This window comes from Hordeum vulgare, chromosome 3H (genome assembly GCF_904849725.1).
Source record: "Hordeum vulgare subsp. vulgare chromosome 3H, MorexV3_pseudomolecules_assembly, whole genome shotgun sequence".
In the NCBI taxonomy this organism is placed as follows: domain Eukaryota; kingdom Viridiplantae; phylum Streptophyta; class Magnoliopsida; order Poales; family Poaceae; genus Hordeum; species Hordeum vulgare.
Window position 1 is genome coordinate 104,419,222 of NC_058520.1, and position 24,960 is coordinate 104,444,181.

The following is a 24,960-nucleotide window of genomic DNA, read 5'->3' on the forward strand; positions in this document are numbered from 1 at the left end:
GAACCCTAGCACTCCCCCTGGCGAGACCCTCGCTCCCCACCAGCCCTCCTCTCCACCTCCTCCCCTCCCGCCGCCAACCCCCCACTCCCACCAACCGTCCCGGTTCCTCCCCCCCCACGTCCCTCGTTCTCTCCCTCTCGTTCCCTCCCCCAGATCGCCACCTACCCCCCACTCGCCCTGGTCTCCCTCTCTCTCACGAGACCATCTGCACCAGAGCCCCTCTCCCCCCACGACCCTCCTCCTCCCCCGGCGCCCCCCCCCCCCTCACGGCCTCCTCCTCCCGCCGGCGAGCCCCCCCCCCCCTCGGCCTCCACCCCGCCGGCAGGAGCCCCGACCACCTCGGCCCTCCGCCTCGCCGGCCATGGCGGCCCCGCCTCGGCCTCCCTCCGCTCGCCCCGGGCCGAAGATTGCGCCGGCCGGCCCCTGCACCGCCGACCGAGCTCCCTCCGGTGCCTGCTCCTTGCCAGGCCGCCCCGCCTCCACTACACCGCCCCACCGCCGGATCGGCCTCGCCGGGCTGCAACACCACGTCGGCCATCGCCCTCCCTCGAGCCCGCTTTGCACCTCTACGGGCTCGGTGAGAACAACCCCTCTTCTCCTCTCTGCCCTTCGGATCCATTCCGACGAACGTCGCCGCATTCCGACGCCGTTAGGGTCGTGCAGGCGGAGATGAGGTTGTCACCTTCCTCCTCTTTGTTGAGAGAGGAGCAGGGAGAGTTGTACAGAGAGATGCAGAGGAGAGAAAGTTAATAATAAAATGCATTTGTATGTATATAAAAAATTATGTATGTATGAATTTATGCATGTATATAGGTATAATAGATATTACTGGATGTGTGAGTTTGTGTGTTGTGTATGTGTGTGCGTGTAGTGTTTGTGTGCTCGTTGTCCCGATGACATGCGGGGCCCATGTCCCTAAAGATAATAATAATAAAAATAATGTTAATGTTTTTATTAAATAAATAAATAGATATACTAGTTAAATTAATTAATTAGCAGAATAAGAGTATGACACGTGGTTCCCCCACTAAATTAATCTGATTAATTAATATTTAATCTTAAATAAAACTTGTGCCTATGACGTTCGGGACCCGCAGGTCAGTTGACCAGTCAACTGTTGATGTCAACATGACATCGCGATGATGTTATAATAGGATTTTATTAAAATAATTAAATCTGTTTTTAATTCCTAATTATTAAATAAAACTTTAAAAATTAATATTAAATAATCCGTAAGTCAGATCAAATTTTTTTCAACATGAAAGTTGAACAGCAAAACGAGACGAACCCGGATACACGGCTCGTTCGTCTGTCACGCGTCCCTAGCATAGCAAACATGGAACTTTTCCATCGTTTCCAGTATAACCGGTAGTAGCCCGAGACCCGGAAAATATCGTCAGATATTCTTCCGACCCGTCTATGACGGATGTTGCTGCGTTAGCTCATGTCTAGCCTGCATCTTGTCATGTCATGCTTTGTGTTGCATCAGTGCTATTATTTATTGTTTCTTCCCACTCTTCTTACCGGTAGACTCCAAGGCTGACGTTGCTGCCGGGTACATCTACGACCCTGCCGATCAGTCCTTTGCCGCAGAGCAGCAAGGCAAGCAAACCCCCCCTTGATCATTCCTATATCGCCTATGTCTTTCTTCCTACTGCTTGCATTAGTATTTTGCTACTGTTGTAGTTAGCTCCTATATCTGATGCATAGCCTATTTTTGATGAACTGCTACTTTCAGTCCTATACTTTAATCTGCTTAGTATAGGTGGAGCAGTCATCCCCTCTGACCCCGTAGTTCAGTTGCCCCGCTTGTTTTCAAATCTCGATCCCTCATCGACGAGCCAGACCCGACACATCACATACACCCCCCCCCTTAGTTGTACGACTCTACAGAGATACTATCGAGTACCGAGGGTGACACCTCGCTAAGTACTCCTGATGATATCTCCGTAGTATAGCTAGTCGGTCGTGGTTATCGAGGGTGATTCCTCTTTCACCATTCCCGACGACGCCTCTGTCGTGCAACCCCTCAAGTGTGGGACCCCCGAGGGTGATTCCTCTAAGCCCACCTTGACGGGTACATCGTTCGGAATCCAACGAGGGTGATACCTCGGATTCCCCCCGATGTTACAACCACACAGTTACTCGACCATGTTACTGGGATCTTTGGTGATTAGTTGTAAGACGGGTGGATTCCCGTGAGACTGTGTTGATGGCCTAATTAAAATGCTAATGGATTTGGGTATTTGATCTGGGTTGGTCGGAGACCTTTTCGCACTAACCGGCTACGCGGGAAGAATTATGGGTACTCGGCGTCGCGGTATCAGCCGAAGCTTTTCAGATGCCAGCAATGTAGCGGCGCGTGCCCGAGTGGTCCCGAGATGCATCGCGCTTGTGATTAAGGGATGCTAGGACTGACGTCGGCCGCCCACGCCACGTGCAGGAGCGTGAAGGGGAACTGGGCCCACGAACCCTTTGTGCTTAGGAGTTAGACCGGCGGGCTGGCCTCTCTGATTAGTCTTAGGTGGGGCTGCGACGTGTCGATATTCCGAGGCCGGACAGGACCCAGAAAAGTATGTCCGGCCAGAGTGTTATCGAGCGTGACGGGACATGTGGTGCACCCCTGCAGGGATGAAAATTAACTATTCGGATAGCCGTGTCCACGGTTACAGGACGACTTGGAGTTGTGCCCCGATCTTTTACAACTACAATTGTTACTTAACTGGAATTAGGTTGCCTCGGGATTGCTTCCTCGTAGGGAGTCGAGGGAGGATCTTTAGGCGTGACCTCACTTTAATATTGCTGTAACAATATGACTATTTATGTTTTACCCCTGTTCTACTCTCGTCTATTGCTGCAAGCCCCTGAAGATGCTAGTCTTTGATAGGACTAGGCCTTCTCTCTCTATTCTCGCATTGCCGCAGTCAGTCCACATATAACCCCCCCTTCTTTGATACTGATGCATAATTAGAATAGTTCTGATGTAAGACTTGCGAGTACTTTGGATGAGTACTCACCGCTGCTTTGCTCCCCCCTTGTCCCCTTGATCTGTTTGCTGCGACCAGATGATGGAGCCCAGGAGATGGAGGTCCCCGCCGCCGACGACTGCTACCCCGACGGTGCCTACTACTACGTGGAGGCCGCTGATGATCAGGAGTAGTTAGGAGGTTCCCAGGCAGGAGGCCTCGCCTCGTTCGATCGTTGTATCTTTTGTGCTAGCCTTCTCTAAGGCACCCCATATTTTATGTCTGTACGCAGATATTTGTTGCTTCCGCTGACTCGTGTGTTTATCGAGCTTTCGTATTCTAGCCCTCGAGGCCCCTGGCTTGTAATATGAAGCTGATGTTATTTTCAATTGTGTCTAGAGTTGTGTTGTGATATCCTCCCGTGAGTCCTTGGGTTTGATCGTACGCATTTGCGTGTATGGTTAGCGTACGATTAAATCGAGGGTGTCACACCTTACCATACTGCAGGGGATGGGTACACCCTCTTGGAGTCCGCAGGCCGAACTCCGTCCTTGGTGTGCTTTGCCGGACAAATTTCCCGGGGTTTGTCACGTTGCCTGGTGAGGGTCAGGTTCCTACACTAGGATTTACTTGGGAGCACTACCAGGCTGCGCAGGCCCCGCCGGAGGAGATTATAGATGGTGTCTTGTGCCACACGAGGGCCGAGATGGTGATCAAGAGCTTTTGGGTAAATTATCCTTTTACAGAATCTAAAATTAACAATATACCTAATTATTGTACTAATCGGTGTTTTCACGTTTGATTGCAGGCCTTCTATAGGTGTGAGGATGGATATGAGGAGGAGGCGGCCAGGGTTCTCGAGGTCGAGTGTAGGTGGTTACTACAGAACTTGCGCCACGAGGCTCGGCCGCAGGCTATTCGAGATTACTACGCCAGCGTGGTATTAAGAAGGAGAAGAAGGATTGCCGCGGAAAGTTTCTGAAGAAGGAGCAATACATGAAGGTAATTACCTATTCTTAAGTCCTTCTACGTAGTTTTCTTGATTTCATTCATAGGCGTAGCGCTGAAAATTCTTTCTAATAACTTACAGGTGCCCCCGAGAGGGTGTGCGGATAAGATGGATTGTTGGGAGGCGTTGGTTGATGAGTGGTGCACAGGCAGCTGGTGAGCCGTCCACGAGAATGCGAAGGATCAGCGTAGCCAAATGGTTGGTGTGCCACACCATCAAGGCAGCGCCAACTTACTTCAGTTTGGACGAAACTGGGTATGTGATTTGCTTCATGATTCATGCAATTCATTCTTGATGCTAATATTTTGTTCCTCTCTTTTAGGCGCATCACAATAAGACTGAGATGCCACACTTGTACGACCTTTATGGCATGGCCCATACTGCCTCGTACAAGAAGGCGAAGGCATTCTCTGAGTCTGACCTGGATGATCCCGGTAACTTCACCAACATACCATCCCACCAGAAGCTCGTGGCATACGGGGACGTGGAGAAGGCTACGAAAGGGGATGACTTTAACCCTAGCCAGGAACCTTTGGATCCAGAGCTGGTGATGATATCTGGTGGCGGGAGGCCCCATGGCTCGATAGCCATTGGATATGGGATAATACGTTGTCTACTCACTCTTCCGGAGATCAAGGCGCGCCAGTCGAGCAGATGTCCTGAGATAACGCCTCGTCCACGGCCAGTCGAACTTGCCATCGAGGTTAGTTGTACGGACTAAGAACACTTTCATCCATTTCATTATGTGTGTCACCATAGATCATTACTGTGGTAACGAGGAATGGTTTTTCAGGCTGCTCTTTAGAAAGAGAGAGCGGCAAACCAGGCTGCTCTTGAGAAAGAGAGATTGGCAAGCCAGACTGCTCTTCAGGCCGCTCTTGATGAGAGGGACAAGACCACGACACGATTGCTTGAGGAGGAGAGGGCCCGGAATGAGGCGGGTCAACGGGCCCTGTACGAGCTTTTTGTGGTATGTTTTTTTTCACATTAGCCAAATCATGTGTGCAATGACTGTTTCAATACTAACTAATACGACCCACTCTTCACGGTCTGTGCGAGAAGAGCGGTCAAGTCCCTCCGCCGATGCCCGTCTTCTCTTCGATTGGCACGGTGAGTTTCATTATAAACTAGTATTAATAATTGAGTGTCATCATGCTAACTGAGACATTGCAAAATATCTTTTCTGCAGAATAACTCCGGAGCGGCATCGCACGACCCTTCTCCAGGGCAACCGTCTCCAAACGAAGCCGGCGCGAGCAACCGTGGTGTTTCTCCTCCTTGATGACCACTACGGTAAGTTTCTCCTCCAAACTTAGCTTGTTTTCCTTTAAAATGAGATAATTAGCCCGTTTAGCTCCAAGAAGACATAATTAGGTAATTTATCTCCAACAAGAGGAGAAGAAATAGGAAAAATGAAAAGAAAGAAGAAGAAGAACAGAAGAAGGAGAAGGAGGAGAAGGAGGAGGAGGAGGAGGAGGAGGAGGAGGAGAAGGAGGAGAAGGCCAAGGACCTTCTAGTCCTTCTCCTCCTCCTCCTTCTCCTCCTTCTCCTCCTTGATTTCTTCTTCTTCTCCTCCTCCCCCTCTTTCTTCTCCTCTTTCATATTATCCTTGCTTTAATTTCCCCAACAATGACATAATTAGTCCATTTAGCTCCAAAATACCATAATAAGCTCAAAATGGCATAAGAACCTTGGTTAGCTCATTAATATTATATACTTAGCTTGTTTTCCTCTAAAATGGGATAATTAGCCCATTTAGCTCAAAAAAGACATAATTAGGTAATTTATCTCCAACAAGAGGAGAATAGGAGAAGAAATAGGCAAAATGAAAAGAAAGAAGAAGAAGAAGAAGAAGAAGAAGAAGAAGAAGAAGAAGAAGAAGAAGAGAAGAAGGAGAAGGAGGAGGAGGAGGAGGAGGAGGAGGAGAAGGCCAAGGACCTTCTATCCTTCTCCTCCTCCTCCTTCTCCTCCTCCTCCTCCTCCTTCTTGATTTCTTCTTCTTCTCCTCCTCCTCCTCTTTCTTCTCCTCTTTCATATTATCCTTGCTTTAATTAACCCAACAATGACATAATTAGCCCATTTATCTCCAAAATACCATAATAAGCTCAAAATGGCACAAGAACCTTGGTTAGCTCATGAATATTATATACTTAGCTTGTTTTCCACTAAAATGACATAATTGGAACATTTAGCTCAAAAAAGACATAATTAGGTAATTTAGCTCCAACAAGAGGAGAAGAGGAGAAGAAATAGGCAAAATGAAAAGATAGAAGAAGAAGAAGAGAAGAAGACGAAGAGAAGAAGGAGAAGGAGGAGGAGGAGGAGGAGGAGGCCAAGGACCTTCTAGTCCTTCTCCTCCTCCTCCTTCTCCTCCTCCTCCTCCTTCTTCTTGATTTCTTCTTCTTCTCCTCCTCCTCCTCTTTCTTCTCCTCTTTCATATTATCCTTGCTTTAATTAACCCAACAATGACATAATTAGCCCATTTAGCTCCAAAAATACCATAATAAGCTCAAAATGGCATAAGAACCTTGGTTAGCTCATGAATATTATATACTTAGCTTGTTTTCCTCTAAAATGACATAATTAGCCCATTTAGCTCAAAAAGAAGGAGAAGGAAGAAGAAGAAGAAGAAGAAGAAGAAGAAGAAGAAGAAGAAGAAGAAGAAGAAGAAGAAGAGAAGGAGAAGGACAAGAAGAAGAAGGAGGAGGAGAAGAAGAGAAGAAGAAGGAGAAGGAGGAGAAGAAGGAGAAGGAGCCCTCCTTCTTCTCCTTCTTCTTCTCTCCTTCTTCTCCTGCTTCTTCTCCTTCTTCTTCTCTTCTTTTTTCTTCTTCTCCTCCTCCTTCTCCTTCTCCTTCCCCTTCCCCTCCTCCTCCTCCTCCTCCTCCTCCTCCTCCTTCTTGTTTTTCTTCTCCTTGTTCTCTTCTTGCTTCTTCTCTTTCTTCTTCAATTTATCTTATTTGTCATATATATGTTGTTGTTCTTCTTCTTCTGACTTTCTTATTCCCATTTTGCAGATTGGATGTACTACATGCATGGAAGCTGACGTTGGAGTGCTTTAGTTTCCATTTTTATTTGAGTTGATGAACAATGTGGAACTATATGTATATGTATATATGGATGAACAATATATGTGCAACTATATGTATGTATATATGGATGAAACTTTGTATGTGTTGGTTCTTTTGATATATGTGATGTACGTTGATGAACAAATGGCATTGATGAGCTTTATATGTATATCATATATGTGTTGTGACCTATTTATCATATATGTGCTATGAATTATATGTATATGTGCTGTGAAATAGAAAAAAGAAACAAAAATGTGACAATATAGGCTCTTTGCCGTCTGCCAGCTGACGGCAAAGGCCTTTGCCGTCAGCTGACCGACGGCAAAGGTGCCACGTGGCGCCCAGCTGTGCAATCTGGGCAGTAGCAGCTGGCCATATAGTCTCTTTGACGTCAGCCTCCAGGGGCAGACGGCAAAGAAGAGGGAATAGAGGAGGAGGCAGACGGCAAAGAGTGGAGAGAGGGGGGAGGGGAGGACCCGGCAGATGGCAAAGATGGACGTGGAGGCAGACGACAAAGATGGAGGGGGAGGGGAGGGGAGGAGAAGGCAGACGGCAAAGATGGACGGGGAGGCATAAGGCAAAGATTGACGGGGAGGCAGACGGCAAAGGCTCCGTTAACCCCTAACGGAGGCAACGCGTGTCGGCTGCCGTCTCAAGAGCTTTGCCGACAGCTCCTGAGGAAAGCTGGCGGCAAAGAGCTTTGTCGTCCGCCTTACGCGGGCAGACAGCAGAGAAGGTCCTATGCCGTCGTAGGCTGACGCGGAAATTTTGTCGGCCGTGACAATCTTTGCCGTCTGTGGTATTGTCTTTGCCGTCAGGGATATTGTCTTTGCCGTCTGTGATGGCAGACGGCAAAGAAGGTGATTCCTGTAGTGTATGTGTGTGGCTCTTCCGAGCCTCTTAGATAAAGCTTGTATGTTTATGGTTATGTTGTGATGCCATCGATGTATCTATACATATCGGTATGCCATGCGTGCGTGTGTCATACTTGATATGTATGGGGTTCAATTACCTAGCCGTGAACTTTAGTAGCACTCCTTACAAGGAAATGCCCCTTTGTGATCCAACGAGCCATGGTAGCTCGCTACTGCTCCGAACACATTGGTTGACTGGCATGTGTCCTTCTTAGCTGCTGTGTCTGTCCCCTTTGGGGAAATGTCCGCGATGTAATGGAGTCCTTGTAGCTTGCTACGACTCGTCTACATTTGCTGGTGACCGACACCTGCTTTGTTGGGTCATGTATGCATGTTCCTGTGCGGTACTGCCACTTTGGTTTATGACTAGACTTGTCGATCCGGGTTCTTTGACATTGGAATGCTAGCGACACAATTGCATGCGTGAGTCAAAAGACGCAAACGGTCCCGGCTAAGGTAAGGCTGCAGCCGTGGGGTTAACCGTGTGTGAGATCGCAAAGGGATGTGATGTGTTACAGGCTGGATTCCTATGGCTTAGGATCGGGGTCCCGACAGCGTTGGTATTAGAGCCTGACTGAATGTAGGATTACTAAGCCAAACTGGTTGAAGTTGAGTCTAGAATTGCTTTAGTTAGATATAAGGGAATTGTTTGTGGAAGGGAACGTAAGACTCTTGTTCTCTCCTCAAGTTATTCTATTCTGGTCATCCTCGTCTTTTCTGTGGGAATTAAGGACAAGGTTACTCATCTTCTTCTAGGCTCGTGTTTCTGATCGGTAGATTATAGGACTACGGGTCAAGAGATACTTGGGTTTCTTTCATTCCTAGGAAAAAGGAAGTAAGTTTGATGATCAGAGAGTTGAACTTGATAGTTGAGTGGTTACGCTATTCCATTTTGGGTTGTCTCAAAAAAAATTGAGCATTTACAGCCGTTATGCTACCCAATTTTGCATTCGGAGCTCTAATGCTTTCGCATTACTCTCTATTTACAGATGCCTGGCCGTCCTTCTCGTCAGGTGGTACGTCTGACCAGGTGCATTGATGTGCCGGGTCATACGGCCATGCTGGTCAGGGTGATGTCGGTGTGCGGTTACCACTGGTACCCCGAGTACACAGTGGAGGAACAGTACCGAGACTTCAACCAGAGCCAGTATATCTGCACTGTTAGGGTATTTCCAGACTACCCTGGAGCTGAGGAGCCAATCCATTGGTCCTATGGGTTGGGAGTCACTGTTGACATGGCAGTACAAGATGTTGCCTATTCAATGCTGGCCATTATGAGAGCGAGACATGCACTGCTGCAGAATTCAGAGTTCTGCTATGTTCCGGCCTCTCAGCCTGGTGAAGAGGGATACCTCAGTGGAGTCTATTTTGATTCTTCTATGGAGGATCCACTACTGCAGTCCACTGTTGAGATGCTAGAGAACAGAGACACGGATGCTCGTGCTCTCCGCATGGAGCTTTATGCTACCCGTGCCCGTCTGTGGACGGCTTTGACGCTGCTGGCACCGGTAGTCCAGACAGGGTATGGAGATATGGATATGATGAACCCTGTTAGGACCCATCTTTCGGCCCACGTTGACTGGCCAGCTATAGGAGGAGTCACCCCTCTTCGGGGCCCCCTCTTACCACCAGTCAGGGGACCAAGGCCACATCCGTGTCCTTATGGATCCCAGGGATCTCAGGCTAGAGTGTTTCCTGATCCGCAGGTTGAGCTTCCAGGTCATGGAGGTAATCTCTATGAGATGTTCTATGCGGATGCCTGAGCTATGAGCGGAAGGATAGTCTGGTAGTAGCCGTACGTTCACAGTCCTGCGTGACTTGTGAAGTATGCCTGTGATGTGAAATGAATTCCGGAGGCCTAGATAAATAATGTACAGGAATCTTGTAAGCCTCTGATGAGTAGTTTCATAATTTCAGTAGTTTGCTCTCCGGATAAGGTTGTACTGAACTATGTAAGGGTGTGTATGAACCATGGTGTATATATAGCAGTTGCTTGTTACCATGTTGTTCGGATATTCATTTCCGCATTCCGTGTGTTTAGTACATTCTCAATCCATAGCTAGTATTGATATGATATTGGTCTAAGCTGTGAGTTTGTTTGTCAGGATGGTGTTCACCGGGTTGAACCGTGCCCTTGCTCATGAGCAAGGCGAGGGTAGTCAAGCGTCGGAGGAAGACCTGCCTCACCCGCCCTCTCTGGCGGAAGTTATGCTTGAGGCAGAGAGAAACAAAAGGGAGACCAACCGACTGTTAGAGCGTATTGAGCAGAATACGGCTCGTCAGCCTAGGAATGCTGCAGTGTCCCTCAACGACTTTGTGAAGCTGAATCCTCCAAAGTTTCATCACTCCGTCGATCCCCTCGACGCTGATGACTGGTTGTGCAGCATCTCACGCAAGATTCGCTCTGCGAATGTTTCTGAGGCCGACAAGGTGACCTTTGCGGCGTATTTCCTGGAAGGACCCGCCAATCTATGGTGGGAGAACTTTGAAGCTATGCGTCCTGCTGAACCAGCAGCCACATGGGCAGACTTCAGTGCAGCCTTTCGTCTGCACCATATTCCAGAGGGCTTGATGGACAGAAGGAGAGAGGAGTTTTGTGCCTTCACTCATGACAAGATGACCGTGGATGCCTATAGCCGCGAGTTCGGTAACCTCGCCCGCTATGCAACAGAGGAGGTGTCTACTGACGCCAAGAAGCAAGCAAGATTCAGTAAGGGTCTGAGCCCTGAGCTTCATCGTGATCTGCGCCTCCACGAGTGTGCAAGCTTTCAAGCCCTGGTCAACAAGGCGATCAGTGCCGAGACTGGTCATACTGACTTTGAAGCCACAAGGAAGCACTCCCGTGACTTTGGCTCGTCTTCTGGTTCCGCGTTCCCAAAATGCAGGCTCTGGGTTCCGAACAGTTCTCTGCCGCCAAGATACACTCCGAGGCCATCCTACGTGGCGCCTCAGACGAATCAGACCAACCCTCCAGCAAAAACTTATGGTGGTCCAGCTAGCAATGCTGCACCACGTGCCAACCAAGTGATATGCCACAAGTGTGGAGAACCAGGGCACTATTCCCGTGAGTGTCCTCAAAATGTGGGTGCCAAGCAACCCGAAAGTCCGTCGGGCAAGGCAAGTCGGGCAAAGCTTACTATGTGAAGCCAACTCCTGCACGTGGCCATGTGAACTATGTGTCAGCAGAAGAAGCTGCAGAGGATCCCGACGTCATACTGGGTATGCTTCTTGTTAATCATCACCCAGCGTCTATTCTCTTTGACACTGGGTCTTCTCATTCCTTCATTTCAGAAAGTTATGCACAGTTGCATAACATGTCTTTTTGTGATATGCCAATTCCATTGGTTGTCCAAACTCCTGGTAGTAACTGGCAAACCTCTAGGATAACCTATGACAATGAAATTCTAGTAGATAGGCTAGTTTTTCTAGCCTCATTGATAGCCTTGAAATCTTCGGATATTAATATCATCTTGGGTATGGACTGGATGTCAGCTCACTATGCCAAGATTGATACTCATTCTAGAAATGTCCAGCTTACCCATCCCTCGGGTGAGATAGTAAATGTCTCTACTCGAGTTGCCAAATGCCAACTTTATTCCCTAAATGCCAACCCTCTTCCAGAACTTGAAGACATTCCGGTAGTTCGTGACTTTCCGGATGTCTTTCCAGAGGAACTGCCAGGAATTCCACCTGACAGAGATGTAGAGTTTGTGATAGATCTTGTTCCGGGAACTGTCCCAATAGCCAGAAGACCATATAAGATGGCACCCCTGGAGCTAGCCGAACTTAAGAAGCAACTAGATGAGGCCTTCAATAAAGGTTTCATTCGCCCTAGCTCTTCTCCTTGGGCTTGCCCCGTCCTCTTCGTCAAGAAGAAAGACGGAACGGATCGGATGGTTGTAGATTACCGACCAGTTAATCTGGTCACCATCAAGAACAAGTATCCTCTCCCCAGGATCAACGACATGTACGATCAGCTCGCTGGGTCCTCAGTCTTCTCCAAAATGGATTTGAGGTTGGGATACCATCAAATCAAGATCAAGAACGGGGACATTCCAAAAACAGCTTCTGTTACTCGTTATGGCCAATACGAGTACACCGTCATGTCCTTCGGTTTAACCAATGCCCCAGCCACCTTCTCTCGTTTGATGAATTCAATCTTCATGGAGTATTTGGATAAATTCGTCGTGGTATACCTCGATGATATTTTCATCTACTCGAAAAACGAACAAGAACATGCCGAGCATCTAAGGCTAGTATTGATGAAACTTCGAGAGCATCGCCTTTATGCCAAGTTTTCAAAATGTGAATTTTGGTTACCAGAAGTGACCTATCTAGGTCACGTAATCTCTGGTAAGGGTATTGTTGTCAATCCCGAGAGAGTTCAAGCTGTCCTTGATTGGACTCAACCTGAATCGGTTAAGCAAGTTAGGAGTTTTCTTGGTCTAGCGAGCTATTGTCGCCGCTTTGTCGAGAATTTCTCCAAGGTTGCAAAGCCTCTAACTGAACTCCTCAAGAAGGATAAAAAGTTTGAGTGGACACCACAGTGTGAGCATAGTTTTCAGGAACTGAAAAGACGCCTGACTTCCGCACCTGTGTTGCTACCACCAGATTTTTCTAAGGACTTTGTTATCTATTGCGACGCCTCGCGACAAGGATTAGGTTGCATTCTCATGCAAGATCGTCATGTGCTCGCATACGCATCTCGACAGTTGCGTCCACATGAGGATAATTATCCCACACATGACCTTGAGCTTGCAGCTGTGGTCCATGCACTAAAAACCTGGCGACATTACCTTCTGGGTAACCGTTGCGAAATATTCACTGATCACCAAAGTCTGAAATATATCTTCACCCAGCCGGATTTGAATCTCAGGCAAAGACGGTGGGTTGAGTTGATCTCAGATTACGACTTAGGGATAACTTACACCCCGGGGAAGGCCAATGTTATGGCCGATGCACTAAGTCGTAAATCTTATTGTAACAATTTGATGCTACAACAAGGTCAACCACATCTCTATGAGGAATTTCGGAAGTTGAATCTTCATATTGTTCCTCAAGGATTCCTTTCTACCCTGGTGGCGAAGCCTACTCTTAGGGATCAAATCATAGCCTTGCAGGCTTATGATAAGGGTATATCCCGGATCAAGGAGAATATTGCTAGCGGTAATGCTAGGGATTTCTCCATCAATGAGAAAGGTGTTGTGTTCTTTCAGAACCGTTTAGTGGTTCCCAAGAGCAAACGTCTGCGGCAATTGATCCTTAAGGAGGCTCATGATTCTCCTCTCACGATTCATCCCGGTAGTACTAAGATGTATCAGGACCTACGCCAGAGGTTCTGGTGGACTAGGATGAAGAGAGAAATTGCTGAGTTCGTTCCTAACTGCGACGTTTGTCGTCGAGTTAAGGCAGAACATCAAACGCATGTTGGCACCCTTCAACCTCTAGCTATTCCTGAATGGAAATGGGATAAAGTTAGCATGGATTTCATTACCGGATTTCCCAAGACCAAGAAAGGAAATAATGCTATCTTTGTGGTCATTGACCGTCTTTCCAAAGTAGCTCATTTTCTTCCCGTTCGTGAGAGTATAACAGCTAGCCAGCTAGCAGAGTTATATATCTCTCGAATAGTGTCTCTTCATGGTGTTCCCCTGGAGATTAACTCGGACCGTGGGAGTATCTTTACTTCTCGCTTGTGGGAAAGTTTTCAGAATGCCATGGGGCTCACTTGTCTTTTAGCACTGTTTTCCATCCCCAATCAAGTGGTCAAGTAGAAAGAGTGAATCAAATCCTAGAAGATATGCTCTGAGCTTGTGTTATATCATTCGGTATGAATTGGGAGAAGTTCCTTCCATTCGCCGAATTCGCTTATAACAATAGTTATCAATCAAGCTTGGGCAAAGCTCCTTTTGAAGTTCTCTATGGACGAAGATGTCGAACACCTCTTAATTGGTCAGAAACCGGAGAGAGGCAACTCTTTGGCCCGGATATGATCCAGGATGCAGAAGAGCAGGTTCTCATTATTCGTGAAAAGTTGAAAACAGCCCAGTCTCGTCAAAAGAGCCAATATGATCGTCATCAAAAGGTTGTGACCTTTGAAGTTGACGAGAAGGCTTACCTTTGGGTTACACCTTTGAAGGGTACCCATCGATTCGGCATCAAGGGCAAGTTGGCTCCTCGTTACATTGGTCCTTTTCGCATTCTTGCCAAACGAGGAGAAGTTGCCTACCAGTTGGAACTTCCTTCGCATCTTTCCAAGGTTCATGATGTCTTGCACGTCTCGCAACTCAGGCGTTGCTTTTCGGATCCTATCCGTGAAGTGGACCACGAAACGCTTGATCTCCAGGATAACCTTTCATACCGAGAATACCCCGTGCGTATTCTTGATCAAGCTGAGCGTACCACTCGACGTCGAAACCTCAAGTTTCTTAAAGTTCAATGGTCAAATCATTCTGAAAAGGAGGCAACTTGGGAAAGAGAGGATCGTCTCCGACTTGAGTATCATGCGTTATTCCCGACGACTTCTAAATCTCGGGACGAGATTCTTTTGAGTGGGGGTGAGTTGTCACATCCCTGACACCTTAATCAAGTTAGCTTTGTGCTCATGTTTTCTTTGCATTGCATCTAGGAAATTTTTCTACAAGAACAAAGCAAGTGGTGAAGGAAAATTCTAAAACCCTAGCCACTTCTCAAAATAAAGGAAAATTCAAACTAGTTAAAATCAATGAACCCAAAATGGCCTCAAGAAAAGTTCAATCTTTCTGATAATTCATGGAAGTAAATAAGCATTGAAGAAAACCATTTTCTTGATACTTTAAGCATTTTAAATAAATGCAAAAAGCTACTGGTTCCAAGTTTAAAATTTGAAATCAGAAACTTTAAATTTTCAAAAATGTTGAAAACTTTAGGAATGATTGGATACATTCCAACTAATATTTTGGTGTGTTCAAAATAGTTTTTACAAACTATTTTGGGAGCTGAAATAAATAGCAAACAAATAGTTGTCAAAACAGAAACAAAACAGAAAAGAAAAGAGAAAGGAAGAGGAAAGGCCTTACCTGTTGCCGGCCCAGCCCACCAGGGGCTCCCCGGTCATCTTCCTCCTCCTGCCAGTAGGCACGGGAGAAGATGAGCACGGCGGCCGAGCCCGGCCACCTCCTGCCTGCCTGCCCGCTGCTGGAGGCCTCCAGGAGCGCCAGCACGACGCCTGCGCCTTCTTATCCTCCTCCCCATGGCTCTATCCTCTCCCCTAAGCTCGATCCCCTTTCCCCCTCTCGGATCTCTCTCCCCCCGAAGCTCCGGTCGTCGTCGATCCGTCGTCTCCTCGTCCTCCCCGACCCTGCCGGCAGCCTCACAAGATCCGCCGTGAGCTCCTCTTCCTATTCCCCCTCTTCCCGAGGCTTTCCCCCTCTGTTAACCACGTTAGCCGCCGGAGCCCGAAGGACCTCGTCGCCGGCCATGTCATTGCCGTCGTTGTGGTACTCAGCTCGCAAGGCCGAGCTCAGGAATGTGCTCCTCGAGCTCTGTAGATGGCGTAGGGCCTCTCTCCCAGCTCTCTAGTCCCCTGCATCGGCACTTCCGTCGATGCCCGAGCCGCAGCCGTCGCTGACCTCGTCGCCGGCGTGAACTCCGGTGACCACCGGGTCCAGCTCTAGTCCCTTTAGATGCGGCGTTTCACTAGCTGCCCGTAGCACTATTCTGCGCCCAAAACCGACGGCCGTAGCGCCGTTTAGCTCTCTCCGGCGAGCCCTCCGCCGCGCCCGTGGTCGCCGCCGGCCATATTCTGGTGGGGGCCGACGTGGCCAGCCTAACCCAGAAGTTTAAAGCCTAAACACTCACTGACAGTGGGCCCAAGGCCAAGTCAAGCTCAGTTAGGGGCTGGTCAGCGCGGGATTAGCCCCTGAGACACTGACCAGTGGGTCCCCCCTGTCAGGTTTGACCTGATCAGGTCAGTTGACCTGCTCATGTCAGGCTGACGCAATAAAGGGGTTTTCCAGTATAAAAATAATTCCAGAAATGTTTAAAACTTCTAAAATTCATAGAAATTAATCTGTAACTCCAATGAAAATAATTTATATATGAAAAAGTATCAAAAAAATTCAAGGAATCTGAATATGTCATTTTCAAACATGTTTGAAAATGTTATGGAACCCAAACATGTAGATTAATGAATAAGTTAATTCTTATAATTACTTTGTAGATGGAATTTAGAAATTATTTAAATTTCACTATAAATGACATGATCAAACACTGTCCTAATTACAAACCAGCAACCTAACATGTCATCCCATGCATGTTAACATCAAGTTGATCTGAGCATCAGGTCGAATCAATTAAAATGGTATCCGAGAATACCTCGTTTGAAGTGGTATTTGAATTTGATTCAATTCAACTTCAAACCTAATACATGTTAGCTATAATAGTTTACCATATTACATTCTCATGGCATGCTCATGCATCATCTTGATTGCATATGTTTGATATTGGTTGTTGTCATTCCTTTCGGTTGGCTCCGCTCCCCCGGATTCCACCGAATATCCGTCTGGCGGATATTGTCACTCCTCTGAGCAACAAGGCAAGCAACCATTTTGATCATCCCGATAAATCCCATGTTCTTGCTCCTGCACTTACTTATTGCATTAGGATGAAATGCTTCAAATGCTTTTGCCACGTTAGTTGAACCCACTTCCTTTGCATGACCTATCCTTGTCACAGTAAATAGCTGAACCTTGCAACCTAGCATACCTGGTAGTTGCTTGAGCCATGATGTGCCTTATCCTGCTATGCATGCTATGCTTAGAGTTGTGTATGGTATGTCATCTGGGAGATGAACAGAATTGTGAGAATGTGTTCGGTAAGCAAAGGTTGTCTGTTGAACCTGATTTGGTAAAGGTACCGGTGAAAGGCTGTGTAGGAGTACATGGCGGGTTGTTTCATTGGAACCGTCCTTAGGAACTGAGTTCCGTGTATGTAATCCAAGACTAGATACTACCACACGTTGGGATACTTAATTGACCCTCTCGACTTATTAATCGCTTAGTACTCGGTCCAGGAGTTGCAAGTAGTTTCTGGTGTTTATAGTCATGCTGGAGGCCGTGCATGGTGCTGACCTGAGAGGTGGGTTGTGATGCGGTAGGCAGTGGCACGGTGTACCAAGTGGCACCCGGATGGTGGGCTTGGGAACCCTGCGCACATCGTTTGAGGCCGTGGCGGAAACCTCGGCCGGACTTCCATACGGGTTACTCTCAGATAGGCGATAAACCTGGACTAGGTACTAGTGTGGTTAACGGTCGTGGCCGACTCCCTCGCTGGGCTTCCGCTTGAAGGTTGCCGAGGTGCATGACGTGCACATGGCGATAAGTGGCGAGAGCGTGTGTGACGAAGTACACCCCTGCAGGGTTATGATCTATTCGAATAGCCGCGTCCGCGGATATGGACTACTTGGAGACGTATGTTGTTCATAGATAACTTAAATGGCTACTCATAAAATTGTCAAGATAAGCGTGAGTGTCGCGGACGGCATTTACGTATGGAGACGGAATGATTCCACGATGGTGTATTGTTGTGGTGTTAGTGGACTCGTGTGCGAGAAATCAAGTTGTCAAAATTATTTAAAAATGCAAGTTGACTAGCCACGAGATCGGAGCGGAGGTGCCGTCCGTTCGGCACTAGATCGGAGCGGATCGTGGGACGGATCGCGGGACGGTTCGTGGGACGGTTCGCGGGACGGATCGAGGGACGTGAGGACGTTCCACTACATCAACCGCGTTTCTTAACGCTTCTGTTGTGCGATCTACAAGGGTACGTAGATCGGAAATCCCCTCTCGTAGATGGACATCATCATGATAGGTCTTCGTGCGCGTAGGAAATTTTTTGTTTTCAATGCGACGTTTCCCAACACGAAGATCTTGGTTTTTGACAAACACAAGTTTTAGCCTTTAATGATCCTTAGGAGATCTTGTCACTATTCTTGTCTGCACTTGAGATGAATATATTTTGACATATTTGAATGCGTGAAACTGATATTGTTCATATCCTTTTTATCTTGATCATTTCCTTTTTATCTTGATCATTATGAAAAAACATAATGTAAATGTGCTTGATGTACAGACTGAAATGTGCATGTTGATTATTTGTAATTTAAACTGTCAGCCAAACAACATATAACATTCATTTCATTTCGGAAATCCATATGGCAGCCAAACATGAAATTTGGAGTTGGAAACCAAATCCCACCAAATGAAATATATGCTGGAATGTGTTTTCATTTCATTTTCACCAAATGAAATGAAAGCCTAGGTACCAAACGAGTTGTTAGCGTAAAGACCATGATAAGTTACGTATTGCACGCATGATAATTTATGTAGTCAAGATGTGGTAACTTTTGATCAGAAAAAAATCATCGAAACATACCAACATGTGATCTAGTTTCGAAGATACGGTCGAGGCGATTTTTTTATGTGAAAATGGATTTTGAATCCGAGCGATTGTTTAATCTACAAAACGTTTTAAAGCTTTGAAATATGAAGAATCTTTTGTTCATGTCATTCTTTTTGTCTATTAGTTTGCATGCATGCATGGAATGGTGATCAACGCGTGCTCTGCATGCATTTTCTCTGTTCATGGACGCTATTAGCGAGTAGAAAAAAAATGAATGATTAGTTAGGACATTAACACGTTGTTGGATTCGAAACATACAACATCCAAACAATGTGGATCTTTTGCAAAATCCCTGTCGACAGAAAGTTAACTTTCTTATTAATAAAATGAATGTATGTTCGTATATATGAACGTCATCAACTGTAATATGTTTAAAACAGCTAAACCTGATGAGTGCCGTGGCCCCTCCGATCGATAGGTTTTTTTTGTTGAGGGAGAACCTCCGATCGATTGATGATGACAAGGTTGGCGCCATCGGTCCAGCTGAAAAGAAACGATTCTTGGACACACGGCTTCAACGCAAAGTCGGCCCACATATGTGGGCACGGCCGAGATAGATAGGTAGATGGTGTGCAACATATGGGCCCTATGCCCTACTGAAAATGGATGTACGCAGAAACGTCCACTCCACTCCTACTTTGGACGAACGAGACAGCTCTGAACGCCGGTGTGTTCGGCCTTGGGTGACCACTCGAAGCTCCGCCTGCTTAGCGCACCGCACGAACCGTTAGCTGAACCATCGCTGAAAGAAGGTTAAGTAGTAGTAGCTGCTGCCGCTAATCAAGTAGCACGAGATTGCCCGCCATGATTATGTGCATGAATATTATGCGGTTCGAGGCGTCCAGTCTAAGACCTTTGCCCCAAAGGCAAGTAGAGTACTACATCGAAAGCTAATTACCGGCTAATGTCCTAAAAATATGCAGAATCCGCGCCCCCAGCATGAGCATGAGCATAACCGATTGGTATTTCGTTTCGCTCCACGGCTGCAGCACAGCCGATTGATGCTTGATTGCGCCCGTGATTGTCCGACAGTTACGAACGAGCTACTGTCAAATCGATGTGAAGGGAGTGCGACCAGAAGTTACCTTGTCCCGTGCGGCCGGAATCAAAGTCACACGCAACGATGTTTCTGTGTTGGAATCACTCCATCGCTTTGTACTTGGCAACTAATTAGTGGAACCGGCTTTTTCTGAAGCTTCTAAGTTCTAACAGCATGTAGACCCCTTGGGTTATTTCATACTGGAAAGGGTGTTAATTAACGCTTGTGATGCAAGTTTTCGTTCGTTAGTTAACAACCCTCTGCGTTCTGGCCTTGTGGGACCATACGTATACGTATTTGTATTGTACGAACCGAGACAGCAGAGCGTATCATCGACCGATAATTTCGTGATCTGACATGAACATGCCGTACAGTTTGCACGCACGTGGTCGAACTGCTGCTGCATCGGATCGAGATGAACATGTCGATTCCCCTTGCGCGCTTCCCACTGCTGACCTGACGGTCTGCATGTTCTCCATCTAGGTGGTCTGTGCCTGGATTCTCATGCTCATCTGTCACCTAATCTTGTTTGCTCCTTTAATTTCCAGCGATGGAGCGGCTGACAGTTGCATCTCGAGGCAGGACCAAGGAATCAAGGATAGATAAAGCATGAGCAGTGAAAGGTGACTTTCAGATAAAGCGCATACAGTACTATTAGTATTATTTGTCCTTGGGAGAAAGGGAACGAATCTCCATCTTGGTCAGGATTAAGGAATGATGGACTGTGAACAGTTTTGAGACGGACGAAACTTGGAATAACGTGTGGGAAGAGAGGATGATTACATTCGTCGGCCTAAGATTTCCCCCCACCCGATACGTCGAGTTTATACCGTTCCGTTTTGTTTGTGCCATCTGCCATCCCTTCATCTTTGAGTCTTGGATTCAAAATGGCAGCAAGCTGGTTGGTTTGGCAAGGCAAGAATCTGGAAATGAAAGGATATGTACCCATTTAATACTTACCTTGTTTATCTCTCTGTTTGCAACGTTACAAATGGCATTTGCACTAGGCTTATCAATGGCATTTGCACTAGGCCAAAACTAGCGTTACTCGATGAACCAAACTGGCACTGCCTCTATCTATGGTTAAACCAAGACTCATAGTTAGGTATTGCAACCAAAACGTATTAGTAGCATCCATCCACGCCATTAGTGGTCCGTCCGTCGATCCATCCATGGAAAAACAGCAGCACCTACCATTAACGAGCGTACGTATCTGCCAGCACTGCCCGGATGCCTTCCGCTTCCACCTACATATACCCTCCCTCTCCTTCACGCTTCCCACTCCTCGGCCGTCACAAGAACCTCCCCGGCGCGCCCTCATCGCCCGCCTCCTCCTCGGCCGGCAGGAGGAGCGATCGACATGAAGCGCCGCACGGTGACCGCCGCGTCCATCGTGGCGCTGCTCCTGGCGGCGTGCACCGCGGCGGCGGCGCTGACCATCTCCCGGAAGAACCAGCACCGGCCGGCGTCTTTGTCCTCCGGCTCGTGCGACATGTTCGCCGGCACCTGGGTGGCCGACGAGTCGTACCCGCTCTACGACTCGGCGAGCTGCCCCTTCGTCCGCGGCGAGTTCGACTGCCGCCGGTTCGGCCGCCCCGACACGCAGTTCCTCAAGTACCGGTGGCAGCCCAGCCCGCCCTGCTCCCCGCCCAGGTTCGACGGGGCGGCGCTGCTGAGGATGTGGGGCGGCAAGAAGGTGATGTTCGTGGGCGACTCGCTGGCGCTGAACCAGTACGAGTCGCTCCTGTGCATGATCCACGCCGCGGCGCCCGACGCCCGGGCCACCGTCTCGCCGCGCTCCGGGAGGGTCGACCCGGCGACCACCGTCACGTTCGATGTATGTGCCGATCGACGCCTTCCTTCCTTCCTTCCTTCTCTGTGCTCGTCGGTTTCCTTTCTTGCGAGTAAGATTGTCCGGTAAAAAAGTTGGCGGGTGGAGTTGGGGCATGGGCGATGCGATGTGATGCGGGCATGATGAGGTGATGAGCCGCCCCGCGTCGATCGGGTGCGCTGCGGCCCGACGGCTGGACCGCATACATTTCGTGGTGCGCTGCATGGCGATACGCAAGTCAACAGGACTGGAAAACGGCTAACCAAATTCGGGTCGCCGTGAGGTCGTTTCGTCTCGTCTCGTCTCGACTTTGTTGGTAACGTGCGAATGTCTGCACTTGCTGACGGTGGCTTGCCGCATGTGCTCTTCTTTTCGTTTCTTCTTTTCTCTGTTTTTTCTGTCCAAGCCAGATTATATTCTCTCTCTGTTTCTCTTCCTTCTTTTTACTCTGCTGTCTTGTCCTTTTTTCTTCTTCTCTCGCGGCAAATTATTCTCTCTGCTTAACATGCGGTTTCTTCCCATGTCTTTCCTAGCTCACTATTGAATAAGAACAGAATCTGAACGTAATCTAAATGAGCCGGGCATGGCAAGTGCCCCAAAGTGAGCTGGCCTGAATGGGCTGTCTGCTCACTGCCGTGTGCTTGCCGGTGCTGGTGCTGTTGGGGTGGTGCGATCTACTATGGCTTAACCCTGTTCAGTAGAGACCTAGCGTGACATGCTCGTGGTGGGTGCTCCCCCCATTTCCATGATTCTATATTGCGCTACGACTGACTCTGTTCACTTGAGTCCATCACCTGTTCTTGTTGCTTGCCCTGTTGCTGCTGCTACGCGTTTTGCGTGCCTGTGTCAGATCGTCAGGGCCAGAAAATTTGATCTCACAGTGTACCTTGTTGGCCTTTTGCTGGTGGCCAGCTTCGACGAGTACAACATGATCTGGGCTCTTGGTTGGCGTCATTGAGCGCCGACACACACAAGGAGTTAAGGAGACGCACGTGCAGTTCGGTGGTGATCGTGCTGCTGTTTTTATACATTGTTAACATGCTTATTAGTATAGGCTACTGATGAGAAGTTCTAGCTGTGCCGGACGGTTGTCCGTCCTGTGCGGTTCTCTTATTGCGCTTGCTCTACTGCTGCACGCACGCACGGTGCTTGGGATTGATCGTTGCCTCGCTAGCTGAAGGCTGAAGCTGACGGTGTGCTGCACGCAGGACTACAATGTGACGCTGGTGTACTACCTGTCGCACTACCTGGTGGACATCGTGAGCGAGAAGGCCGGCCGCGTGCTCAAGCTCGACAAGATCGACGAGGGCCGCAACTGGCTCGGCGCCGACGTGCTCGTCTTCGACTCCTGGCACTGGTGGCCGCGCTCCGGCAAGGATCAACCGTAAGACCGGCATTGCGTCGTCTGTTTCTCCGGGCTGCGTTTTTTCAGGCAGGTTATGACTGACTCAACTCTGAACTCGCACGGCGCGCGTGTGTGTCGTTGCTGCAGCTGGGACTATATGCAGGAGGGAAGCCAGGTGATGAAGGACATGGACCGGACGGCGGCCTTCACCAAGGCGCTCAACACCTGGGCCGGATGGGTGGACGCCAACCTCGTGCAGACCAGCACCAAAGTCTTCTTCCAGGGCATCTCTCCCTCTCACTACAGGTAATCTGCCTTGTACCTTGTTACTCCACAATCTCGATGATTTTGCCAAGTGAATCCTTCGAAGCCATGTGCGCACTATGTAGCCCACATCTCATGGATCCTCTTCTCCCCCTTGCACACACAAAAAAAGACAGACAACTGTGCTGTTCGGGACAGGGGGGCCGTGCCTTGGCCCTTGACTGCTACCATTGAACCACCGAACCACAGCCACACCAACTTGTCCTGAAAATAAATTTCACACGCTCCTGTCGCATCCATATCTATCTATCTATCTCTGATGGCATCATAGCATTTGAGGGTGTAATTCTGTAACGTTTCTATGTGACTGCAATGGTGCAGGGGGCAAGAATGGGGCGCCTCGCCGAGGAGATCGTGCATGGGGGAGACGGAGCTGCTGAACAGCACGGGGCCGTATCCCGGCGGCCCGATCCCGCAGCAGGCGGTCATCAGAAACGCCCTCGCAAACATGGCGAAGCCGGTGTACCTGCTGGACTTCACCTACATGTCGCAGCTGAGGAAGGACGCCCACCCCGGCAAGTACGGCGGCGTCTTCGGCCAGGACTGCACCCACTGGTGCATCGCCGGCCTGCCGGACACCTGGAACATCCTTTTCTACGCTGCGCTCACCGGCCAAGATGGTTAAATTCGTTCGGATGTGTGTAGAATAGGTCAACAATCAGACCATATTTGAAGATAGCGCATTGGTTTATAGGATTGGGAAGATACTTTCTTTTTGCTGCAACAAAGGCATAGAGGATTATCACAGTTGAAACAAAAATAGATATAGCATGGTGCCAATAGTCAAGGAGGGCGTGATTGTTAAGTGATTTGTACTTATAAATATATATATATATAAGATTTAAAGCGGGGAGCTCCGGCACCTCATGTGCATTTGGAATGTTAGCCGTAAGCTCATCCGTGATTCGGGATATCTTGTGCATTGGGATTTCGGTGATGCTTTGGGTTATCTCAGAGTTGAGGTTTTTTTTCACTAAGGAATCCGAGGAGATCACGGGTGAAAATCCTAACTCCGGTGGGCGGCGGCGGCGTCCTTGACGTCGTGACCTTCCTGAAGTGGTGGTGGGCACTGTGTGGGTCCTGAACGGTTGTTGGTGGTGGGCTCTGCTTCGAGGAAAACCCTAGGATCTGGTCTTTCAGATCAGACGATGGCGGTACTGCGGTGCCGTTTCTCTCTTGGGAGCATCGTTCGTGGAGCAGCGCTGGTGGACTGAGGCAGGAGGTGGAGCGGCTTCGTCTTGCACGGAAATTCGGTGGAGCTGTCAAGTCATGCCTGGCCGACAGGTGCTACGCTGAGTCATGCCTGGTTGGCAGGTGCTACGCATGGCAGATCTCCCGGAGTCTTCGCAGCCGGACGGTTGAGCGCAGGGCGGTGGCGCCGTTGGGCGCCGTGGTGGCGTCGACGGGTGATTGGACTGGCAAGGATGATGCGGATCTCTTTCCTGAAGATGGGTGACTCGTTCGAGGATGATGGTGACTGGTAAAACGTGTGCGTGAGGTGTGCGTTTTAGGTGTGCTGCACCGGATGTTGTTCCCTGATACGTTATGTGGATGGATTGGAAACAACACCCGTCTTAGATATGTGGAGTGAGAGCACTCCATATTATCGAGTTGTAGGTGTGAGTGGTGGCTTTGGATGAATTGATGTATACTCTTGTTAGACCTTTGTGGAATAATTAATAAGATGGCCGCATGCATCGATTGATGCAGAGGCCGGTGGTTTGACCTCCTTTTCTAAAAATTTGACCTCCTTTTCTAAGAAAACAAGTTTCGTGGTCGAGGCTTTCTATGCGGCTTTTAGTAATTTATGATGGACTAGTTGGAGCATCCTTGCAGGGTTAAATCTTTCGGAAAGCCGTGCCCACGATTATGTGGCAACGTGGAAATTTTGTTTGACATCCGGTTCTTGAAAATTTGAAGTAAATAAAATATATAAATTGTATGCGTAACCGTGACTGTCTCTTTTCGTGAGTTCCATGTCCGGAAATGGACAAGGTGGGGTTATGTGTGGAGTAAGTAGG

The 24,960-nt window shown here is 48.4% G+C and overlaps 1 protein-coding gene across 1 annotated transcript; it reads left to right on the top strand.

Moving 5' to 3' along the window:
• The first annotated feature begins 361 nt into the window (after nucleotides 1-361).
• Nucleotides 362-23,850, top strand: LOC123441545 (protein trichome birefringence-like 38). Its single transcript, XM_045117933.1, has 5 exons — nucleotides 362-577; nucleotides 20,590-21,276; nucleotides 22,479-22,654; nucleotides 22,763-22,921; nucleotides 23,261-23,850. Exons 1-5 carry the CDS (start codon nucleotides 362-364, stop codon nucleotides 23,562-23,564), a joined length of 1,542 nt encoding a protein of 513 aa, XP_044973868.1. The 3' UTR covers nucleotides 23,565-23,850.
• Nucleotides 23,851-24,960: the final 1,110 nt, after the last annotated feature.

Coding starts and splice junctions, on each gene's coding strand:
- LOC123441545 (XM_045117933.1), top strand. CDS start 362: ATGGCGGCCCCGCCTCGGCCTCCCTCCGCTCGCCCCGGGCCGAAGATT. Junction 22,655..22,762: donor CGCTCCGGCAAGGATCAACC/GTAAGACCGGCA, acceptor TCGTTGCTGCAG/CTGGGACTATATGCAGGAGG. Junction 22,922..23,260: donor ATCTCTCCCTCTCACTACAG/GTAATCTGCCTT, acceptor GCAATGGTGCAG/GGGGCAAGAATGGGGCGCCT.